Below are 25,672 nucleotides of genomic sequence, written 5' to 3' on the forward strand. Positions count from 1 at the left end.
GGCACATCTTTGGACACTGTGTTAACAAACCTCCAGACGAGCTTCAATTCCATACAACACTCCTTCCTTGGCCTCCAACTGCTTTAAATGCTAGTAAAACTAAATGCATGCTCTTCAACCGATTGCTGCCTGCAATCGCCCGACCGACTAGCATCACTACTCTAGACGGTTCTGACTTAAAATATGTGGACAACTACAAATACCTAGGTGTCTGGTTAGACTATAAACTCTCCTTCCAGACTCACATTAAGCATCTCCAATTCAAAGTTAAATCTAGAATTGGCTTCCTTTTTCGCAACAAAGCCTCCTTCAGTCATGCTGCCAAATATACCCATGTAAAACGGACTATCCTACCGATCCTTGACTTTGGCGATGTAATTTACAAAATAGCCTCCAACACTCTACTCAGTAAATTGGATGCAGTCTATCACAGTGCCATCAGTTTTGTCACCAAAGCCCCATATACTACCCACCACTGCGACCTGTATGCTCTCGTTGGCTGGCCCTCACTACATATTTGTCGCCAAATCCACTGGCTCCAGGTCATCTATAAGTCTTTGCTAGGTAAAGCCCCGCCTTATCTCAGCTCACTGGTCACCATAGCAACTCCCACCCGTGGCACGCGCTCCAGCAGGTAAATTTCACTGGTCATTCCCAAAGCCAACACTTCCTTTGGCCGCCTTTCCTTCCAGTTCTCTGCTGCCAGTGACTGGAACGAATTGCAGTCCTTTATCTCCCTCTCTAACTTTAAGCATCAGCTGTCAGAGCAGCTTACCGATCACTGTACATGTACACAGCCAATCTGTAAATAGCACACCCAACTACCTCATTCCCATATTGTTATTTATCCTCTTGCTCTTTTGCACCCCAGTATCTCTACTTGCACATCATCATCTGGACATCTATCACTCCAGTGTTAATGCTAAATTGTAAATATTTCGCCTCTATGGCCTATTTATTGCCTTACCTCCCTAATGTTCTACATTTGCACACACTGGACATAGATTTTTCTATTGTGTTACTGACTGTACTTTTGTTTATGTGTAACTTTGTGTTGTTGTTTTTGTCGCACTACTTTGCTTTATCTTGGCCAGGTCGCAGTTGTAAATGAGAACTTGTTCTCAACTGACCTACCTGGTTAAATAAAGGTGAAATCAAAAAAATAAAAACATAAATAAAACAGCAATACATCAACAATATATATCTAGCTATATCCTCTCAATACAAACGAGACACATAAATGAGAGTTGAGTGATACAGAATAAACATGTAATTTAGCTGACAAATAAATATGGTAAAGGTTAATAATATTGGCTCCTGGCTGTCAGTCCGTCTGTACGTCTGCCTGTCTGTGCGACAGTTGACGATAGGCCGGGGCACAGATTTGAAAACACTGGTGGGTTTGTCGTTACAAAATTGCATTGATGTTGCTAGCTTGAGCTTCTGAATGAAAACTGGAATTGTGGGCGATTTTCATTCAGCAAGGGATTGAGAATATTTTCCTAATGCAACACTTGCTAGTTGGACCATATTTCAGACTTCTCACCATGACCAATGCCAGCAGCATGCTGGACACTATGGATAATAATCACGAAAGCCCGCTCGGTCTACTGGTAAACTAATTTAGCTGGCTCACAAACAGATAGATCCACACACGCATTGCTTGCAAATCTGCATAGCCTACCAGTGGGTGATTAACCTATAGCCAAACAAACTTTCATGCACTTGCAAACTTTGCTGGAGTTGCTAGCTGGCTGAGTGTTTTCATTTAGGATGTGCAGTTTACTATCGCAACTTTTTGATGGTTAATTTATTCAACCCTATAGTTGCTGAGGATCAACTTTTCCAGGCAAGTGTTTGCACTGCAAGAGATCAAGCAGATAACGACGCTACTGTTGCACCACAGTAGGTGGCCTATATTGTTCAACTTGTCTATGTAATTTAGAATTACATCTTAGTTCTGTAATGTTCATAGCCGACTCCACTTGTAAATTGTAATTCTTATGCAGTAGAGTAACCTACACTGAACAAAAATATCAACGCAACATATAAAGTGTTAGTCCCATGTTTCAATAATAAATCCCTAAAATGTTCCATATGTACAAAAAGCATATTTCTCTCAAATGTTGTGCATAAATGTGTTTACATCCCTGTTAGAGAGCATTTCTTTTTTGCCAAGATAATCCATCCCCCGACAGGTGTGGCATATCAAGAAGTTGATTAAACAGCATGATCATTACACAGGTGCACCTTGTGCTGGGGACAGTAAAAGGCCACTGTAAAATGGACAGTTTTGTCACACAACACAATGCCACAGATGTCTCAAGTTTTGAGGGAGTGTCCAATTGGCATGCTCTGCAGAAATGTCCACCAGAGCTGTTGCCAGAGAATTGAATGTTCATTTCTCTACCATAATGTCACAACCGTCGTCAAGAATGGACCAAGGCGCAGCGGGAATGTGGATACTCATAGTTTCTTTTAATAAACTTAAGTAAAGCAGCCACAGGCAAAACAATAAACAAATACTCACGACGGCAACAGTGTAGCAGGCTCACAAACGCAGTGCTCACAAACAACTACCCACAACCCCAAAGAAAAACACACACTCCTATATAGGACTCCCAATTATTGGCAACTCAACACACCTGCCTTCAATTGGGAGTCCAATCACCCACACAACATTTAACAAACACAAACCCCCTGCCACATCCTGACCAAGACTAACACAATTACGTGACACATAAGCCGCCTCCAACATCGTTTTAGAGAATTTGGCAGTACATCTAACCAGCCTCACAACTGCAGACCACATGTATGGTGTTGTGTTTCTAAAAACCTGTTTTTGCTTTGTAATTATGGGGTATTGTGCGTAGATTGATGAGGAAAAAAACAATTTCATACGTTTTATAATAAGGCTGTAACATATAACAAAATGCGGAAAAAGTCAAGGGGTCTGAATACTTTCCGAGAGACTGTATGGATTAAATAGAGAACCTACACTAGTCTGTCACAACACAGACAGCACTCTGTATGGACATGCTCTGGTGCTATGTGCTCCAAGCAGAGAAATGTAACACTCCTCACAGAGAGGAAAGAGTAATACAAGTCACTCACAGTCACAGACAGAAACTCACCAATGAGACTGTCCATGTTTGAATACTGGTCTTTCTCTTGACAGTTGTTTTCTGACACTATAATCTGGACTTGTTTATTGGACAGTTCTGATCATAACACTGCAAGTGTGATTTGTCCAGATGACATGGGGGGTAAAGAGAGAAAAACACAGTGGTGTGTTTTTAACAAATGGTTTAATTTATTGCTAATTCTAAATTCAGACTTGTCTGAAACCCACCTTGAGAGAATAATATTCTGCAATGAGTTGTCTGTGTATCTTTAAGACGGGTGGGGGCTTTGGCTAAACTATTTCATGTCATCATTAAGAGATGTGGTTTTATTCCAGCTGGGTGGGAGGGAAAGAGGAGTGGATAAAGTAGCTGTCTGGGATATGAAGCGTAAGCCTCCAGGGAATTACAGCTCCACTGGGCCTCGCTCCCTCCCTCAGCACAGAGACCTGCATACTGAATACTGCCACCCTGCCTGCCGGAGGCCAACCAGCATGCCAAGCAGGGAAAGAGAAGTTTAATATGAGATTACGTATGATGCTTTTGTTTTTTACAGTCCTATATTTTCATGCAGACAATTATGAATAACATCTGCCTACATGAAAAAAAAACGTGAGTCCTTCTGTGCAGAGATACACAACCCCAACAATGTGCCAGAGGTTCAACTCTCCAACCTCTCCTGTCTTTTGGATGACATAAACCTAGCCACCTTAATTACTATGGGATTGCCACTTTGTCTATCATCTCTACCTAATAAAGCTCTACAGGTGCAATATCAGTGTAACAACTATACATGAGGGGTACATATATCAACAGTGCAGCGCTTACCAGGCCATCACAGTTGCTGATAGCGACGGATGTGCCCCTGACGTTGGTGACCTCTCCTACATAAAAGCAGTCGCTGTCCCGTAGAGGCTCATAGGTGGTCTGGCTGCCCTCCTCGTGCCACTCCACCTTAGCTCCGGGGGCCACCAGCCTGGAGTTGAGGTGCAGGCGCAGGTGGAGCTCCTGGCCGAACACAGTGACGTTGTAGAAGAGTGTCTCCCTGTGCCTGGCTGTACCCTCTCCCTCCTCCAGGTCTCCATGGCTGGAGTCTGAGGCGGCTGCAGCCTCTCTTCTCCAGCGTCTGTGGGCCTGCTGGTGCTGGCTGTCCAGTTGAGGTGCAGAGACAGCACCTGAGAGGAACCGGCCCTCTGAATCAGTGTTCACAGGCTTAACAACGCCATACTCCCTCAGGACATGCTGCAGAGACTCTGTATACACAGGGAGAGACAGAACCACACACTGATCAATACACACATCATCATGCACAGGAGCACAGATGCACGCAAACAGAGTCCCCCCATACACACACATGCACAGGCACATGCATGTGTGTGTGTGTGTCTATAGTATCGATAGCACAGTGGAGGCTGGTGAGAGGAGCTATAGGAGGACAGGCTCATTGTAATGGCTGAAGTGGAATAGCGTCAAACATGTGGTTTCCATATGTTCGCTGTGTTTGATATGTTCCATAAATCCCATTCCAGCCATTACAATGAGCCTATCCTCCTATAGCTCCTCCCACCAGCATCAACTGCTCTAGCATAGGTCAAAAGTTATGCTGGGTCTAACTTTATAAACACATTATATCATAAAATGTGAATCTATCGCTGACACATTTTACAACCACAACTGACTTTGGTATATTTCCTACCTTATCAATAAACCACAAGCAATAATGAGCATTGACAAATAGGCCTATCAACAACAACAACAACAACAAAAACGTCGTTGTGCCCCTGTGTTCACGCCCGTTCGCGCGCAGATGAGCACGCTCGGCTCGTCCAAGTTCAGGGCAAACACATCAATTTATATGCATGACTGCATCTATTGTCTACTTGAGAGTTGCGACAGTTTTGGTTGGAAGCTGTGACCCAGCACGCATACAAGCACATGTCAAGACCGGGTGATGATTGATGCTGTCAACTAGGAAGAATAACTGAGGTCGATATTCACGAAATCAGGTAATTACAAATGTCAAATCAAATTGAAGCGTAAAGTTGAATTTCATTCCAACCATTTATTGTACTAGTCAAATGCAATGGCTTATTTGGAGACGGTCGTTGTTAGGTTAACTTAAGCTATAACTGCTATAAAAACTTCAACAATAAATTTGCTAATTCATACAACCATATATATAACGAATTTCAATCAATAGTGCATGATCTATGTTCCATTGGAATGTTCTTCAGATGCTGAAATTGAGCGCACGTAAACTGTGTTTGAATGAAAAAGAAATGTGGAAAAAGTTGGTCTTATGCAAAAGAAAGGGAAACATACTGAGACACTGCAAAAAAAAAAAAAATACCATAGGTACTCAACGATATTTCTGTTGTGTAAAATGTTATTGAACTTGTATAGGCTACGACATAACCTGTGTGAATTTGACATGCTCCAAGATCGTATCGTGATCAGATCATTTTCGCAAGGGTGGTAGCCTACCTAGGTTATAGCCTAAGCTTTACAAAATTGTATAAAACCATAAATCACACATACCTATGCCATTGGAGATATAAAGTCCATTCGCGTGAATTAAATGCAATAAAATAATAAAGAATGCAAATCCAGGCGTAACATCCATTGCAGGTATGAAGAAAAAGACCGCACATCAGAGAGGCGGACTTTGAGATTCTGGATAATGTGATCTACCAGCCCCGAACCTCCTCTGGAACAGATCGCAAAGTGCTCTCTCTCTCTCTCTCTCTCTCTCTCTCTCTCTCCTCTCTCTCTCTCTCTCTCTCTCTCTCTCTCTCCTCTCTCTCTCTCTCTCTCTCTCTCTCTCTCTCTCTCTCTCTCTCTCTCTCTCTCTCTCTCTCTCTCTCTCTCTCACACACACACACACAACGTAATAAAGTAATGTGTAGAAATTAAGCCAACTTGGTCTTTGACAGTGTTCACACGGTGACAGCTGAATATCATCCACTCTCTCAATAGCTATTATATCATGTAACATTATCACTTACAGGGAACAGTGATAACGACATAGCGCACATATTTGGCCACTTTAAATCGATAACGAACTTTACAAATGGTTATAAGACATATCGGTGTGGGAACCAAGACTGTCCATCACCCTCTGACCTTGAATTTCCATTGTTCTATGGAGCCTTGCATAATGATAATAATAATAATAATAATTAATAATAATAATAATAATAATGAATGCCATTTAACAGACACACTTTTTCCAAAGCTACTTAGTCATGATGTGCCTACATGACCACCAATCGAAAAAAGATCTTGGTGTTGCAAGTGCCATGCTCCACCCCCCCTCCCCCCCATATATATTTCAAGTTGAGTTGAAAATAGCTCTTTATTGCAATATTATGGTGTATGACTTTTTCCTTTGTATCTGAATTAATTAAATTATACACAGTGACAGCAATCAACATACTGTAGAATTGCTAAAATCCCACAAAAAGATGTGCCATCCTAAAGAAGCAAAAAAAAGCTATCATAATCTTGTGCCTCTTCTGCTGCCCTCACTTCCTGCAGGTATTTTAGCTATGGCTTCTATCATTTACTGAGCATTTGAGTCCGGCAGCTGTCGAAACATGTATTCAAGACATTACCTAGATCCCTCAACCACGCTTCAAATATGCGACGTCTCACCAAAGCACATAACCCATCTCTTTTTATTACATGCCAGGTCTGCATGTGAAGATGTGGCCACTGCAGCCTTTAAAATATGTATTCCATGCCTTATCAATCTCCATCGTGTTATGTGCATGGTAAAATAGGACTGTGTGGTACGTTCACCCCTGTTAATAAGCAATTGAATTGATTGCATATTACGCTGTGTATTACACAGACAAGTTGATTGATGGTATTTGTAGCCATATTAGCAGGGACATACAGGAACTGCCAAAATAAAGGAAATGCTTGAGTGAATGAGGGATACAAAGTATATTGAAAGCAGGTGCTTGAGTTAATTAAGCAATCTCATCATGCTTAGGGTCCTGTATAAAAATGCCCAATTGCACATTATTTTGGCTACCATGGCTAGAAGAAGATGTCTCAGTGACTTTGAAAGAGGGGTCTCAATGGAGTATAGGGGATTTAAAGGGTGTGTGTGTGTGGTGTGTGTGTGTGTGTGTGTGTGTGTGTGTGTGTGTGTGTGTGTGTGTGTGTGTGTGTGTGTGTGTGTGTGTGTGTGTGTCTGTGTGTGTGTGTTTCTCATTCACCAGATCTCAACCCAATTGAAACCTTATTGGACATTTTGGAGCGACGACTGAGACAGTATTTTCCACAACCATCAACAAATCACCAAATTATCTTATTTCTCGTGGAAGAATTGTGTCTAATCCCTCCAATAGAGTTCCAGACACTTGTAGTATCCAAGGCCATTTAAGCTGTTCTGGTGGCTCAAAACCCTATTAAGACACTTTATGTTGGTGTTTCCTTTATTTTGGGTTGGCTGACAAAGTCCTAAAAATGATGAGGCAGAAGGCCGTGTGGTGTTACGATTCTGAATGGTTAGATAGCTAGCAACAATGACAAGAATCTGCCATGTGGGGAATCTTAGGTGGCTAGTTTCAGCTTGTTGTATCTTGTTATCGTATCTTGTATCTTGTTATTTTGACTCACGCAATGGCTATGCTAATATAGCACAAAATTTGCTAGCTAGCTAAGCAACAACTGTAGTGATGTATTTGAGAGACAACAAGTGCTCATTGTGCAAAAGTATTTATGTAGAGACTAAATATAGTTTACATGTTGTCAAAGATCTAAGCCAGGGCCAGCTCTAGCCCATTTTGCCATGACTTACATTATGCCATGATATCTGAGTAAGAAAGGAAAGGAAAAGGGGGATACCTAGTCAATTGTACAACTGAATGCATTTAACTGAAATGTGTCTTCCGCATTTAACCCAATCCCTCTGAATCAGAGTGACTAACAAAATCAAATGGGGGCCCCCTGGAGGTCAGGGCCCCTGGGCACATGCCCTGTGTGACCAGTCGGTATTCGGCCAGGATTACTACTAATTTAGATAGCTGGCAAGACTAATTTACAATCTAAAAATTGTTAGCTCTGTTGGGTATCTCTGTTGGGCCTGGTCTTTCGTTCTCAGGTTTAAGTCTCTGATTGTCCACAAGATGTCACAATGTCCTTCTCTCTTAGGTGTCTGTTTACTTGTACTTGTTCTGTAAGAGGCTCCTTTGTCTTCTTCAACCTCGTGTTGCGTTTTGGGGTCGTGACTAATTGTAGACCTCGGCTGCAGCGCGTGGTCATCCGAGTCTGGTATGTTAATTCTTAACTCAAATGCTTTATACCTTCGGGTAGAAAGGGGCATTTCCGTCTTGCTGGCACACTCTCTGGGATCCCTGGGGCGTAGCTAGTTACGAGGCAAGGTATCACAATATACTATGATCTTGTTAGACATCGTCACAGAAACATTCTCTTTAATCTGGATATTTTCGAAACAACATAAAGTATGTAAACATCATATACACATTACGAAAACTCTTCAAGTTACAATGTTTTCATCATAACGTCTTCATTTAACTTTTAATGACGTCACAAAATAGACATTCATCTTCCACATTCCATCTCTTATCATTGCCAGCATTCGGAGGATGAAATATAGTGTCCCCGTGTCCATTGTTTGATGTTCTAGTTTTGGGCTGTTAGCTTTTCATAGGGCACAAAGACATTCCAGTCACCCATGCTAGAGCAGAAATCGTCTGCTGCCTTAGAATTTACGATGGGCGTGAGGTGTCATAACCCCCCCCCCAGCCCCCTCTGGGGAAGAGAGGGAGTTCTGTAATGCTGATACACTGTAACCTGATCCTTTGGATCCTCACAGGATAGTCATGACACTGTTTTAGCAGGATCAGATGGTGACAGGTATCCCTGCAGGGTCAGACAGCCAGGGAAGACCAGTCTAAGAAGCTTCAAAGATTTTAAGGCAGTGTGACAAACCTATAAAGTTGATTTCCAAACTGTATCAAGGGTTGTAGTGGCTTTTCCCGATGACACAAAACATGTAAAACAAAAATGTGAGGAAGACCTGGGCGAAGCTATTGATGATGATGAATTAATACAGATACAGTTGAAGTCGGAAGTTTACATACACCTTAGCCAAATATATTTAAACTCAGTTTTTCACAATTCATGAACTTAATCTTAGTAACAATTCCCTGTCTTAAGTCAGTTAAGATCACCACTTTATTTTAAGAATATGAAATGTCAGAATAATAGTACAGAGGATGATTTATTTAAGCTTTTATTTATTTTATCACATTCCCAGTGGGTCAGAAGTTTACATACACTCAATTAGTATTTGGTAGCATTACCTTTAAATTGTTTAACTTGGGTCAAACATTTCGGATAGCCTTCCACAAGCTTCCCACAGTAACTTGGTGAATTCTGTACCATTTCTCCTGACGGAGCTGGTGTAACTGAGTCAGGTTTGTAGGCCTCCTTGCTCGCACACGCTTTTTCAGCTCTGCCCACAAATGTTCTATAGGATTGAGGTCAGGGCTTTGTGATGGCCACTCCAATACCTTGACTTTGCTGTCCTTAAGCCATTTTGCCACAACTTTGTAAGTATGCTTGGGGTCATTGTCCATTTGGAAGACCCATTTGTGAGTAAGTTTCAACATCCTGACGGATGTCTTGAGATGTTGCTTCAATATATCCACATAATTATCCTTCCTCATGATGCCATCTATTTTGTGAAGTGCACCCGTCCCTCCTGCAGCAAAGCACCCCCACAACATGATGCTGCCACCCCCGTGCTTCACTAACTTTATACCAGTTAAACTGAATATCATGCACTCAGAAAAGTAATTATTCTTCTGGAGGTGTAAAACACAAAAGGGGACATATTTGCAAATGTTATGGTTTTGTGAAGGCTGGCTTAATTCTGGCAAATAGTATGTTCTTTAATCTCAGCATGTCTACAGATTCTCCCTGTTTTTGTTTGCTTGGAAATGTTGATAATGGAGACTGTTATCAGAAGAAACTGTGTAATCTAGCATTCATAGCGGCTAAGAAATGCTTTGCATTAATTGGAAGGTTTGTTATCCTCCCACAATGTCATAATGGATGGCAGAAATGTCAAGTTATGTATCACTATATTTGATTTATTACCAGACTAAGGTTATGCTGTGCAACTTTCATAAGATCTGGATTCCTTATATGGAATACTGTATGACAAAAGGAGTCTATATTGAAAACATGCCCACGTCAGGAGAGATACCTATTTACTGTAGGCAATCCCTAGCTGCTGGGCTGCTCAGTCCTGGCCCTGGGGTTCTGACATACTGTTGGTTGTCACTCTGGCCTAACACACCTGAAACCAATAATGAATGTTTCACTAAGATCTTAAAGCTGAATGGGGTGTGTTGGGTTGGGGAGCTGCAGGGCCGTGGACCCCTTTGAGCAGGACGGGGTGACACAGCTATATTGTGTGCAAGTAAAAAGAGCTCTACAGTACTATTAGGCCTATGATATGAATTATATGGAGGATATACTGTTTCTGTGTGTTAATGTGTAGGAGGTGTATGTGTGTTTTTATTAAACGTTGGTTTTCCAAACCTTTCCATTGAGACATAAAAAAAGATTGGAAGGAAGTTGTGTTGGGAGGAGACAATCAAAGACAATCAAAATCAAAGACAATCAAAAGTTAAATCTTTGTACTTTATTTGTAAGTGTTGTTCATTTGTTAGGCTATTGGTTAATATTGATTATTGAATTATCATTAATATAGTTAAGTCTTATCAATCATTTAAATATATTTAATAATGGTCTCTTTCCTAGCTTGATGACCGTGGGCATTTTTGCTCCCTTTTTGTAGTTCTAAATAGAGACGGCTAAAAGGGCCATAGGTCATATTAGATTGTGTAGATATTCGGGAAATTAGCTTTAGATGCCCCCAAAAAAGAGTGGACCCTCTGACCCCCCACTTCTAAAACCAAAGTTGCGCCCCTGATAATTAGATACATTTAGCTTCTCTTTTCTCCTTATACATACAGCACCAGTCAAAGGTTTGTAAACACCTACTCATTCAAGGGTTTTTCTTTATTTTTACTATTTCCTACGTTGTAGAATAATAGTGAAGACATCAACACTATGAAATGACACATATGAAATCATGTAGTAATGAAAAAAGTGTTAAACAAATCAAAATAGATTTTAGATTTTAGATTCTTCAAAGTAGCCACCTTTTGCCTTGATGAGAGCGTTGCACACTCTTGGCATTCTCTCAACCAGCTTCATGAGGTAGCCACCTGCAATGCATTTCTATTAACAGGTGTGCCTTAATAAAAGTTAATTTGTGGAATTTATTTTCTTCTTAATGCGTTGTTTGAGCAAGTCAGTTGTGTTGTGACAAGGTAGGGATGGTATACAGAAGATAGCCCTATTTAGTAAAAGACCAAGTCCATAATATGGCAAGAACAGCTCAAATAAGCAAAGAGAAACAACAGTCCATCATTACTTTAAGACATGAAGCTCAGTCAATACGGAAAATGTCAAGAACTTTGAAAGTTTCTTCAAGTGCAGTCGCAAAAACCATCAAGCGCTATGATGAAACTGGCTCTCATAAGGACCACCACAGGAAAGGAAGAAATTGCAGAAATTGCAGCCCAAATAAATGCATCACAGAGTTCAAGTAACAGACACATCTCAACATCAACTGTTTAGAGGAGACTGCGTGAATCAGGCCTTTATGGTCAAATTGTTGCGAAGAAACCACTACTAAAGGACAGCAATAAGGAGAAGGCTGTGTAAGGCTATGTAAGGGTTATTTGACCAAGAAGGAGAGTGATGGGGTGCTGCATCAGATGACGTGGCCTCCACAATCACCCGACCTCAGCCCAATTGAGATGGTTTGGGATTAATTGGACCGCAGAGTGAAGGTAAAGCAGCCAACAAGTGCTAGGCATATGTGGGATGTCAGGCGTGTGCGTACTGGTGGTGAAGTCAGGTGCAGGAGAGCAGAGAATTGTGAACAGGTGCACACTTTATTACGGCAAGAGAGATATACAGATGAACGCAGCTCATCAAAAATCTCCTCCAGCCAACAATGCAAATTGTATAGCACACACAGATGTCACACAACATGAATGTATAGCAATACAAACAAGCTTCGTGAAAACACACTGAAAATAATAAACGCATAGCCTAGTGCGTACAACACGTAACACACAAACAATCTTTCACAAAGACATGATGGGGAACAGAGGAATAAATACATGTAGATTGATTGGGGAATGAAAACCAGGTGTGCAGGGAACAAGACAAAACAAATGGATACATGAAAAATGGAGCGGCGATGGCTAGAAAGCCGGTGACATCAACGCCGAACGCCGCCGGAAAAAGGAGAGGAGCCGACTTCGGCGGAAGTCGTGACATGGGAACTCCTTCAAGACTGTTGGAAAAGCATTCCTCACAAAGCTGGTTGAGAGAATTCCAAGAGTGTGCAAAGTTGTCATCAAGGGAAAGGGTGGCTACTTTGAAGAATCTAAAATAGAAATATATTTTGATTTGTTTAACACTTTTTTGGTTACTACGTGATTTCATATGTGTTATTTCATAGTTTTGATGTCTTCACTATTATTCTACAATTGAGAAAACAGTAAAAATTAAGAAAAACCCTTGAATAAGTAGGTGTGTCCAAACTTTTGACTGGTACTGTACATACAGTACATATACAGTGCATTCGGAAAGTATTCAGACCCCTTGACTTTTTCTAAATTTTGTTACGTTACAGCCTTATTCTAAAATGCATGTTCAAAAACCTTTTCCTCATCAATCTACACACGATACCTCATAATGACAAAGCGAAAACAGGTTTTTAGAAATGTTTTCAAATGTATTAAAAATATACATAACTATTCAAACCCTTTGCTATGAAACTCGATATTGAGCTAAGGTGCATCGTGTTTCCATGGATCATCCTTGAGATGTTTCTACAAACTGATTAGAGTCCATCTGTGATTTGGAAAAGGCACACACCTGTTTATATAAGGTCCCACAGTTGAAAGTGCATGCCAGAGCAAAAACCAGGCCATGAAGGCTCAGGACCTGACTGGTAGCGAAGGTTCACCATTCAACAGGACAATGACCCTAAGCACACAGCCAAGACAACGCAGGAGTGGCAAGTCTCTGAATGTCCTTGAGTAGTCAAGCCAGAGCCCAGACTTGAATCCGATCTAACATCTCTGGAGAGACCTGAAAATAGCTGTGCAGCGATGCTCCACATCCAACCTGACAGAGCTTGAGTGGATCTCGACAAGACAAATGGGAGAAACTCACCAAAATTCAGGTGTGCCCAACTTGTAGCGTCATACCCAAGAATACTCGAGGCTGGAATCGCTGCTAAAGGTGTTTCAACAAAGTACTAAGTAAAGGGTCTGAATACTTATGTAAATGTGATATTTCAGTTTTTTATGTTTAATGTGCAAACATTTTTAAAAACCAGTTTTTGCTACATCGTTATGGGGTATTGTACGTAGATTGATGAGAAAATGTGTTGTTTTTTTTAAATCAATTTTAGAATAAGGCTATAATGTAACAAAATGTAAATAAAGACAAGGGGTCTGAATACTTTCCGAATGCACTTTATGTTGCCCTAGAATACTAAATAAACCTTTGCTCAACAGAATAATGTAATAATCGATAGAATGAATGCGTCAATCTAGTTGACATCCGTAAAGTTCTCTGTCAACTTATGCGGAGCAAAGACGTTTAAGGACTGGGGAGAAAATACAATAACGCAAAATAAAAAAACAGAAAATATTTTCTTTGCAAAATGTCCATATTACATCAGTTTTACCAGTTTTAAGGAAAACGAAATCTGTGAAAACAACCCAACGTGTTTCTGATAAGATTTCAATTCGGCTTCCATGCATATTGTCTGTGGTTGAAATTCGACAGTCACAAGACGGGACTTCAAATAGTCCTATGGCATGTCAAGGGAACTGTAGCCTACTGTTTAGATGGGTTAAATGGAAACTGAAATCTGGACACTGACTGATGCTTTTATGATGAAGACAGCACCTCTACAGGTGGTAACATCAGATAACATTCATACTTTACATTAGCCATTTCTGAGACTCAATTAGATAATATGTTTGATGATACAGCAGTAGCAATACAAGGATATAACATATGTCTGTAATGCTTAGAGAATATCGTATGTCAAGTGTTATTGAAGTGTTGTGGTTGCAGGTTCACTTGGTACATCTAAAGCCGTTTCCTTTGGGGTGTTGCTATAGGCCGCCAAGTACTAACAGTCAGTATCTAAATAATATGTGTGAAATGCTTGATAGTGATTGTGATGTAAAAAGAGAGGTCTACTTTCTTGGTGACCTGAATATTGACTGGTTTTCATCAAGCTATCTGCTCAAGAGGAAGCTTCTAACTGTAACCAGTGCTTGTAATCTGATTCAGGTTATTATTCAACCTACCAGGGTGTTTACAAACACTACAGGAACAAGATCATCCACATGTATCGATCACATTTTTTACTAATACTGTAGAACTTTGTTCTAAAGCTATATCTGTACCCATTGGATGCAGTGATCACAATATAGTGGCTATATCCAGGAAAACCAAAGTTCCAAAAGCTGGGCCTAAAATAGTGTATAAGAGATCATACAAAAGATTTTGCTGTGATTCTTATGTGGATGATGTTAAAAATATTTGTTGGTCTGATGTGATTAATAAGGAGCATCCAGATGCTGCACTTGATGAATTTATAAAATTGCTTCTTCTAATTATTGATAAAAATGCACCTGTTAAGAAACTGAATGTTAGAACTGTTAAGGCTCCATGGATTGATGAGGAATTGAAAAACTGTATGGCTGAAAGAGATAAGCAAAAGGAGTGGCTAATAAGTCTGGCTGCACATCTGACTGGCTGACTAATGGCAAATTGAGAAATTACGTGACTAAACTCAACAAAAAGAAGAAGAAACTGCATTATGAAGCCAAGATCAATGACATAAAGAATGATGGGAAAAAAAAACTTTGGAGTACTTCTGCCCTTACTGAAATTAAGGGCAGAAAGACAAATTCAACTCCGTCTTTCATCGAATCAGATGGCTTATTCATCACAAAACCATTTGATGTTGCCAATTCTTTTCATGATTACTTCATTGGCAAAGTGGGCAAACTTAGGCAGGAAATGCCAACAACGACTAGTGAGCCATCGTACTTATGCATAAAAAACTAATAATGAAGGAAAAGCATTGCCAGTTTGAATTTTGTACAGTTAGTGTGGGAGAGGTGGGGAAATTATTGCTAACGATGAATAATGACAAACATCCTGGCATTGGCAACTTAGATGGAAAGCTACCAAGGATGGTAGCTGACTCTATAGCCACTCCTATCTGTCATATCTTTAATCTGAGCCTAGAGTAAGGTGTTTGTCCTCAGGTCAAATCAAATCAAGTTGTATTGGTCACATACACGTGTTTAACAGATGTTATTGTGGGTGTAGCGAAATGCTTGTGCTTCAAGTTCTGACAGTGCAGCAATATCTAACAAGTAATATATAACAATTTCACAACAAATACCTAATACACACAAATCTAAGTAAAGGAATTGAATTAAGAATATATAAATATATGGATGAGCAATGGCATAGACTAAGATACAGTAGATAGTATAGATTACAGTATATACATATGAGATGAGTAATTCAAGATTTGTAAACATTATAGTGACATTATTAAAGTGACTAGTGTCCATTTATTAAAGTGGCCAGTGATTTCAAGTCTGTGTATGTAGGCAATAGCCTCTCTGGACTAGTGATGGCTATTTAACAGTCTGATGGCCTTGAGATAGAACCTGTTTTTCAGTCTCTCGGTTCCAGCTTTGACGCACCTGTACTGACCTCACCTTCTGATTGATAGCGGGGTAAACAAGTAGCGGCTCGGGTGGTTGTTGTCCTTGATTATCTTTTTGGCCTTCCTGTGACATCGGGTGCTGTAGGTGTCCTGGAGGGCAGGGAGTTTGCCCCGCTGATGTGTTGGGCAGACCGCACCACCCTTTGGAGAGCCCTGCGGTTGTGGGCGATGCAGTTGCCATACCAGGCGATGATACAGGCCGACAGGATGCTCTATATTGTGCATTTGTAAAGGTTTGTGAGGGTTTTAGGTAACAAGCTACATTTCTTCAGCCTCCTGAGGTTGTCTGTGTGGGTGGACCATTTCATTTTGTCGGTGATATGTATGCCGAGGAATTTAAAACTTTCCACCTTCTCCACTGCTGTCCCGTCGATGTGGGTAGGGGGGTCCCTCTGCTGTTTCCTGAAGTCCACGATAATCTCCTTTGATTTTTTTACCCATTTTTCTCCTTAATGCCATGGTATCCAATTGGTAGTTAGTCTTGTCTCATCGCTGCAACTCCCGTACGGACTCGGGAGAGGCAAAGGTCGAGAGCCATGCGTCCTCTGGAACACAACCCAACCAAGCTGCACTGCTACTTGACACAATGCCAGCTTAACCCGGAAGCCAGCCACACCAATGCGTCAGAGGAAGCACCATGCACCTATCAACCGTGTCAGAGTGCATGCGTCCACCCACCACAGAAGTCGCTACAGCGCCAAACCCTCCCCTAACTCGGACGACGCTGGGCCGATTGTGCGCCGCCCCATGGGTCTCCCGATCTCGGCCAGCTGCGACAGAGCCTGGACTCGAACCAGGATCTCTAGTGGCACAGCTAGCACTGTGATAGAGTGCATTAGACCACTGCACCACCCGGGAGGCCCATCTCCTTTGTTTTGTTGACGTTGAATGAGAGGTTATTTTCCTGACACCACTCCCAGAGCCCTCACTTTCTCCCTGTAGGCTGTCTCATCGTTGTTGGTAATCAAGCCTACTACTGTTGTGTCATCTGCAAACTTGGTGATTGTTGGAGGTGTGCATGGCCACGCAGTCATGGGTGAACAGGGAGTACAGGACGGGGCTGAGCACGCACCCTTGTGGAGCCCCAGTGTTGAGGATCAGCGAAGTGGAGATGTTGTTTCCTACCTTCTCCACCTAGGGGCGGCCCATCAGGAAGACCAGGACCCAATTGCACAGGGCGGGGTTCAGACCCAGGGCCTCAAGCTTAATGATGAGCTTGGAGGGTATTTTGGTGTTGAATGCTGAGCTATAGTCAATGAACAGCATTCTTGCATTGGTATTCCTCTTGTCCAGATGGGTTGGGTCTGAGGGAAGCCAAAGTAATTCCACTAACCGATAGTGTCCTTTCCCGGTTCTAATAGCAGACATATCAGCTTGCTGCCAGCTCTTAGCAAACTGTTGGGAAAAATGGTGTTTGACCAAATACAATGCTATTTCTCTGTAAACAAATTAACAACAGACGTTCATCATGCTTATAGAGAAGAGGGCACTCAACATGTACTGCACTGACACAAATGACTGATGATTGGTTGAAAGAAATTGATCAGAAGATTGTGGGAGCTGTACTGCTAAATTTCAGTGCGACCTTTGATATTATTGATCATAACTGTAACGGCTGCCTTTAGAGAGAGTGGACCAAAACGCAGCGGAGTTAGTGTTCGTCATATATTTAATTTCGGCAAGAACACTATACAATACAAAACAATAAACAGAAAACCAAAACAGTCCTGTCACGTTAAACACAGTAACACGAACAGAAACAATTACCCACAAAACCCCAACGGAAAAACATGCACTTATGTGTGACTCCCAATCAACAGCAACGAACTTCAGCTGTGCCTGATCTGGGAGCCACACACGGCCCAAAACAAAGAAATACAAACACATAGAAACAGAACATAGAACGCCCACCCAATGTAACACCCTGGCCTAACCAAAATAAAGAATAAAAAACCCCTCTCTATGGCCAGGGCGTTACAATAACCTGTTGTTGAGAAAACGTATGTTATATCTTTTCAACCTCTGACATATTGTGGAATCAACACTATCTATATAATAGAACAAAAAAAAAAGATTATGGAAGCTTTGTTAATGTCAAACATGTGTGGTGTACAGCAGGGCAGCTCTCTAGGCACTCTACTATTTTCTATTTTTACCAATGTCCTGCCACTGGCATTAAACAAAGCATGAATGTCCATGTATGCTGATGATTCAATCATATACGCATCAGCAACCACATCTAATAAAGTCACTGTAACCCTTAAGAGTTGCAGTCTGTTTTGGAATGGGTGGCCAGTAATAAACTGGTCCTGAACATCTCTAAAACTGAGAGCTTTGTATTTGGTACAAATCATTCCTTAAGTTCTAGACCTCAGCTGAATCTGGTAATGCATGATGTGGCTATTGAACAAGTTGAGGAAACGAAATTACTTGGTGTTACCTTAGATTGTAAACTGTCATGGTCAAACTATATACACTGCTCAAAAAAATAAAGGGAACACTTAAACAACACAATGTAACTCCAAGTCAATCACACTACTGTGAAATCAAACTGTCCACTTAGGAAGCAACACTGATTGACAATAAATTTCACATGCTGTTGTGTAAATGGAATAGACAACAGGTGGAAATTATAGGCAATTAGCAAGACACCCCCAATAAAGGAGTGGTTCTGCAGGTGGGGACCACAGACCACTTCTCAGTTCCTATGCTTCCTGGCTGATGTTTTGGTCACTTTTGAATGCTGGCGGTGCATTTATTCTAGTGGTAGCATGAGACGGAGTCTACCACCCACACAAGTGGCTTAGGTAGTGCAGCTCATCCAGGATGGCACATCAATGCGAGCTGTGGCAAGAAGGTTTGCTGTGTCTGTCAGCGTAGTGTCCAGAGCATGGAGGCGCTACCAGGAGACAGGCCAGTACATCAGGAGACGTGGAGGAGGCCGTAGGAGGGCAACAACCCAGCAGCAGGACCGCTACCTCCGCCTTTGTGCAAGGAGGAGCAGGAGGAGCACTGCCAGAGCCCTGCAAAATGACCTCCAGCAGGCCACAAATGTGCATGTGTCTGCTCAAACGGTCAGAAACAGACTCCATGAGGGTGGTATGAGGGCCCCACATCCACAGGTGGGGGTTGTGCTTACAGCCCAACACCGTGCAGGACATTTGGCATTTGCCAGAGAACACCAAGATTGGCAAATTCGCCACTGTCGCCTTGTGCTCTTCACAGATGAAAGCAGGTTCACACTGAGCACGTGACAGACGTGACAGAGTCTGGAGACGCCGTAAAAAACTTTCTGCTGCCTGCAACATCCTCCAGCATGACCGGTTTGGCGGTGGGTCAGTCATGGTGTGGGGTGGCATTTCTTTGGGGGGCCGCACAGGCCTCCATGTGCTTGCCAGAGGTAGCCTGACTGCAATTAGGTACCGAGATGAGATCCTCAGACCCCTTGTGAGACCATATGCTGGTGCGGTTGGCCCTGGGTTCCTCCTAATGCAAGACAATGCTAGACCTCATGTGGCTGGACTGTGTCAGCGGTTCCTGCAAGAGGAAGGCATTGATGCTATGGACTGGCCCACCCGTTCCCCAGACCTGAATCCAATTGAGCACATCTGGGACATCATGTCTCGCTCCATCCACCAACGCCACGTTGCACCACAGACTGTCCAGGAGTTGGTGGATGCTTTAGTCCAGGTCTGGGTGGAGATCCCTCAGGAGACCATCCGCCACCTCATCAGGAGCATGCCCAGGCGTTGTAGGGAGGTCATACAGGCACGTGGAGGCCACACACACTACTGAGCCTCATTTTGACTTGTTTTAAGGACATTACATCAAAGTTGGATCAGCCTGTAGTGTGGTTTTCCACTTTAATTTTGAGTGTGACTCCAAATCTAGACCTCCATGGGTTGATAAATTGGATTTCCATTGATTATTTTTGTGTGATTTTGTTGTCAGCACATTCAACTATGTGAAGAAAAAAGTATTTAATAAGATTATTTCTTTCATTCAGATCTAGGATGTGTTGTTTAAGTGTTCCCTTTATTTTTTTGAGCAGTATAGATTGAATTGTTGTAAAGATGGGGAGAGGTCTTTCCGTGATAAAGAAATGCTCTGCTTCTTTTGACACCACACTCGAAAAAGCAAGTCCTGCAGGCTCTAGTTTTGTCTTATCTCGATTATTGTCCAGTTGTGTGGTCGGGTGCCGCAAGGAAATACCTAGTTAAGCTGCAGCTGGCCTAGACCAGAGTGGCATGTCTTGCTCTTCATTGTAATTAGACGGCTGATATGTATACACTATGCATGCCAGTCTACCTTGGGTAACAATTGAGGAGAGACTGACTGCATCAGTTCTTTTTTAAAGAAACATTCATGTGTTGAAAATCCCAAATTGTTTGCATAGTCAACTTACACACAGCTCTTACACACACACACACACACACACTTACCCCACCAGACATGCCGCTAGGAGTTTATACAATAGTCCCCAAATACAGAACAAATTCAAGAAATCATACAGTGTTATATAGAGCCATTATTGCACGAAACTCCCATCTCATATAGCACAAGTGAACATTAAACCTGGTTTCAAAAAACAGATGAAGCAACACCTCAAGGCACAACGCCTCTCCCCTATTTGACCTAGATAGTTTGTGTGTATATACACTAATATGTAGGCTACGTGTGCCTTTTTGAAATTGATGTAATTCTGTCCTTGACTATTAATGTTCTGTATTATGTCATGTTTTGTGTGGTCCCAGGAAGAGTAGCTGCTGCTTTTGCAACAGCTAATGGGGATCCTAATAAAATATCAAAATAGAACTGAGCATTGCATTCTCTCAAGATGCAGAAATAAAATTTCTCCACTCCTGTTCCCAAGACCAAATTTTGCCTACTTTTGGTGTATAATTTTACTGCAAAAAATGCTTATTATTATTAAGGCTATGAGAGAGGTTATACACATACAGTCAGTGTCCACATTTCAGTTTCCATTTAACTCATCTAAACATCCCTTGACATGCCATATGTCTATTTAAAGTCCCATCTTGTGACTGTCAAATTTCTATAGCAACTGACAATCACCACAAATAATTATCATCCTACTTTACAACTTCACCAAATATTTTCCAAACATTACTTTTCTGGGCCTCCGTTCTCTTTATTTTCAACTCTCCATTTTGCAGCTTTTGTCTTATTGAATTTATAAGGGCACAGGGCGAGACCAAGATGCAGATACGGGAGGCAGATGGTTCGAGTCTCTGATATTTATTAGTATCCAAAGGGCTGGCAAGAGAAGGGTCGTGGACAGGCAAAAGATCATAACAAGGTCAGAGTCCAGGAGGTACAGAGTGGCAGGCAGGCTCGAGGTCAGGGCAGGCAGTATGGTCAGGCAGGCAGGTTCAGAGTCAAGGCAACATCAACACCTCAGTCAATAAGGCATAGTAGTATTCAATGTAGGCAATGCACGGAAGCAGGGTCCCTGCGCCGGCAGGGGATGCCGAAGGCCTGATTCCTCCAGCAGACAGAGTCCTCAATATATTCCTCCATGGCCTTGGTCTCTGGGCCGGATAGGGAATACAGTTGATGTTGTAAGTTTACATACACTTAGGTTGGAGTCATTAAAACTAATTTTCAACCACTTGGCAAATTTCTTGTTAACAAACTTCAGTTTTGGCAAGTCGGTTAGGACATCTACTTTGTGCATGACACAAGTAATTTTTCCAACAATTGTTTACAGACAGATTATTTCACTGTATCACAATTCCAGTGTGTCAGAAGTTTACATACACTAAGTTGACTGTGCCTTTAAACAGCTTGGAAAATTCCAGAAAAAGATGTCATGGTTTTAGAAGCTTCTGATAGGCTAATTGACATCATCTGAGTCAATTGGAGGTGTACCTGTGGATGTATTTCAAGGCCTACCTTCAAACTCAGTGCCTCTTTGCTTGACATCATGGGAAAATCAAAAGAAATCAGCCAAGACCTCAGAAAAAAATTGTAGACCTCCACAAGTCTGGTTCATCCTTGGGAGCAATTTCCAAACGCCTGAAGGTACCACGTTCACCTGTAGAAACAATAGTACGCAAGTATAAACACCATGGGACCACGCAGCCATCATACCCGTCAGGAATGAGAACTGTTTGGCCATAATGACCATCATTATGTTTGGAGGAAAAAGGGGGAGGCTTGCAAGCCGAAGAACACCATCCCAACCGTGAAGCATAGGGGTGGCAGCATCATGTTGTGGAGGTTCTTTGCTGCAGGAGGGACTGGTGCACTTCACAAAATAGATGGCATCATGAGGAGTGAAAATTATGTGGATATATTGAAGCAACATCTCAAGACATCAGTCAGGAAGTTAAATTTGGTCGCAAATGGGTCTTCCAAATGGACAATGACCCCAAGCATACTTCCAAAGTTGTGGTAAAATGGCTTAACCTCGAACACCGATCCAATATCCAATGATAGGGCGTGGCGCGAATTACAAAGTCCTCAAAAATCCAAAAACTTCAATTTTTCAAACATATGACTATTTTACTTGACGAAATCGTCCCACCTACTCAACAGCCAGTTGAATCCCGTGGCGCGTTATTCAAATACCTTAGAAATGCTATTACTTCAATTTCTCAAACATATGACTATTTTACACCATTTTAAAGACAAGACTCTCGTTAATCTAACCACACTGTCCGATTTCAAAAAGGCTTTACAACGAGGCAAAAAACATTAGATTATGTCAGGAGAGTACCCAGCCAGAAATAATCACACACCCATTTTTCAAGCTAGCATATAATGTCACAAAAACCAAAACCACAGCTAAATGCAGCACTAACCTTTGATGATCTTCATCAGATGACACTCCTAGGACATTATGTTATACAATACATGCATGTTTTGTTCAATCAAGTTCATATTTATATCAAACACTAGCTTTTTACATTAGCATGTGACGTTCAGAACTAGCATACCCACCGAAACTTCCGGTGAATTTACTAAATTACTCACGATAAACTTTCACAAAACACATAACAATTATTTTAAGAATTATAGATACAGAACTCCTTTATGCAATCGCGGTGTCCGATTTTAAAATAGCTTTTCGGTGAAAGCACATTTTGCAATATTCTGAGTAGATAGCCCGGCCATCACAGGCTAGCTATTTTGACACCCACCAAGTTTGGTACTCACCAAACTCAGATTTACTATAAGAAAAATTGGATTACCTTTGCTGTTCTTCGTCAGAATGCACTCCCAGGACTTCTACTTCAACAAAAAATGTTGGTTTGATTCCAAATAATTCATAGTTATATCCAAATAGCTGCGTTTGTTCTTGCGTTCAAGACACTATCCGAAGGGTGACGCGCCGGCGCGTATCGTGACAAAAAAATTCAAAATATTCCATTACCGTACTTAGAAGCATGTCAAACGCTGTTTAAAATCAATTTTTATGCGATTTTTCTCGTAAAAATAGCGATAATATTCCCACCGGGAGACGTCGTTTTCGTTCAAAGACTGAAAATGTAATATGGACTCTTCACGTGCACGCGCGCGGCCGTTTCATTGTTCTCAGATCGACCACTATCCAAATGCGCTACTGTTTTTCAGCCAGGGACTGCAGAGTCATCATTCAACGTTCTGGCGCCTTCTGAGAGCCTATGGGAGCCTTAGAAAGTGTCACGTTACAGCAGAGATCCTCTGTATTCGATAAAGAGGCTATAGAAGGCCAAGAAATGGTCAGAGAGGGCACTTCCTGTTAAGAATCTTCTCAGGTTTTGGCCTGCCATATGAGTTCTGTTATACTCATAGACACCAATCAAACAGTTTTAGAAACTTTAGGGTGTTTTCTATCCAAATCAAACAATTATATGCATATTCTAGTTTCTGGGCAGGAGTAATAACCAGATTAAATCGGGTACGTTTTTTATCCGGCCGTGAAAATACTGCCCCCTATCCTAAACAGGTTAAGGACAGCAAAGTCAAAGTATTGGACTGGCCATCACAAAGCCCTGACCTCAATCCTATAGAAAATGTGTGGGCAGAACTGAAAAAGTGGGTGTGAGCAAGAAGACCTACAAACCTGACTCAGTTACACCAGCTCTGTCAGGAGGAATGGTCCAGAATTCACCCAACTTATTGTGGGAAGCTTGTGGAAGGCTACCAGAAACGTTTGACCCAAGTTAAACAATTTAAAGGCAATGCTACCAAATACTAATTGAGTGTATGTAAACTTCTGACCCACTGGGAATGTGATGAAAGAAATAAAAGCTGAAATAAATAATACTCTGTTATTCTGACATTTCACATTCTTAAAATAAAGTGGTGATCCTATCTGACCTAAAACAGGGAATTTTTACTAGGACTAAATGTCAGGAATTGTGAAAAACTGAGTTTCAATGTATTTGGCTAAGGTGTATGTAAACTTCCGACTTCAACTGTATAGCCGACCACAAGGCGATGTGGTGCCTGGGAGAAGGTCAATGGCACAATTGTAGGGACGATGTGGGGGAAGAGAAGTAGTCCGTGCCTTGCTGAAGACCTCTAGGAGGTCATGGTACTCTGCGGTGACGGAAAAGAAATCCAAGGCTTGATTAAGCCCTGAGGAGGCCGTCTCGGGGGAAGGCTGAGCTGTTTTGAGGCAATGGGAATGACAGAATGGACGACAACCCAGGACTGAACTCAGTGTCCAGCCAATAACGGGGTTGTGTTTTTGGAGCCAAGAAAATCCCAAAACAGGAACATGGGGGGACTCAATGAGGAGAAGCTGTATAACCCACAGATTAACAGGAACAGTGCTATGGGTAACTATACCAATGGAGCGGCCGTCCAGTGCTCTAGCGTCCATAGGAACAGAGAGGAGTTGAGTGGGGATACCCAATTCAGAAACTAGGGTAGTCCATAAAACTCTCATCCGCCTCAGAATCAATGATCACCCGGAGAGACTTAGACTGGTCTCCCCACAGCAGTATCACAAAAAAGGGAGTGCGGTTGATGGGAATTAGAGGATTTTCAGTCCAGCTCACCAGAGTACTTGTACCTACTAAAGACATAGGTCTCTTAACCGGGCATGTGGCTATATATTGTCCCGCAGCCCCACAGTACAGACAACTGTTGGAACTTAGCCTATGTGAACGTTCCCTAGGCGATAATCTAGCTCTACCCAGTTGCATAGGTTCCGGTGTATCTGACTCACCCGTCACCGATGATTCTTGAGGGAACTCGGGTGACTTCGGGTCTTCTCGGAAATACAGCCATCGGGGACTTCCGGGATTCCTTTGGAGAGGAACAAACAGCAGCGGATGAACGAGTCTGCCCAAGACCAGACCTCTCTCTCCTGCGTTCCCGTAGACGCCAATCAATCCTAAGAGTAAGGGTGATAAGGGAATCGAGGCCCAGCGGTAAGTCCCGAGCTGCTAGCTCGTCTTTTATCTCCTCTGAAAGTCAGTGAAGGAAGGTATCAAATAGGGACTCCGGACTCCAAGCACTCTTGTTGGCCAATGTGTGAAAGTCTACTGCGTAGTCTGCCACACTACGGGAGTCTTGATGTAATTCAAGTAGTTTTCGGGTCGCCTCTCTCCCGGATACCAGAGAATCAAACACCTTCCTCAGCTCTACAGTGAAATCTTCCAGATGACGACAAATGGTGGATTGTTGCTCC

At 42.0% G+C, this 25,672-nt stretch overlaps 1 protein-coding gene across 1 annotated transcript in view; it reads right to left on the reverse strand.

Annotated features, from left to right (window-relative positions):
• The window catches only part of adamts2a (ADAM metallopeptidase with thrombospondin type 1 motif, 2a), a 67,482-nt gene extending 61,650 nt beyond the window's left edge, over window positions 1-5,832 (reverse strand). The window contains exons 1-2 of the mRNA XM_014195930.3: window positions 5,661-5,832; window positions 3,951-4,375 (exon numbers count right to left, since the gene is read on the reverse strand). Of these exons, the coding sequence (XP_014051405.2) occupies window positions 3,951-4,375; window positions 5,661-5,745 (510 nt within the window). The 5' untranslated portion in view covers window positions 5,746-5,832. The remainder of the gene's footprint in view (window positions 1-3,950; window positions 4,376-5,660) is intronic.
• Between the last annotated feature and the right edge of the window lie 19,840 nt (window positions 5,833-25,672).

The sequence above is a fragment of the Salmo salar genome, chromosome 04 (assembly GCF_965601325.2).
Source record: "Salmo salar chromosome 04, fSalSal1, whole genome shotgun sequence".
Classification (NCBI taxonomy): Eukaryota; Metazoa; Chordata; class Actinopteri; order Salmoniformes; family Salmonidae; genus Salmo; species Salmo salar.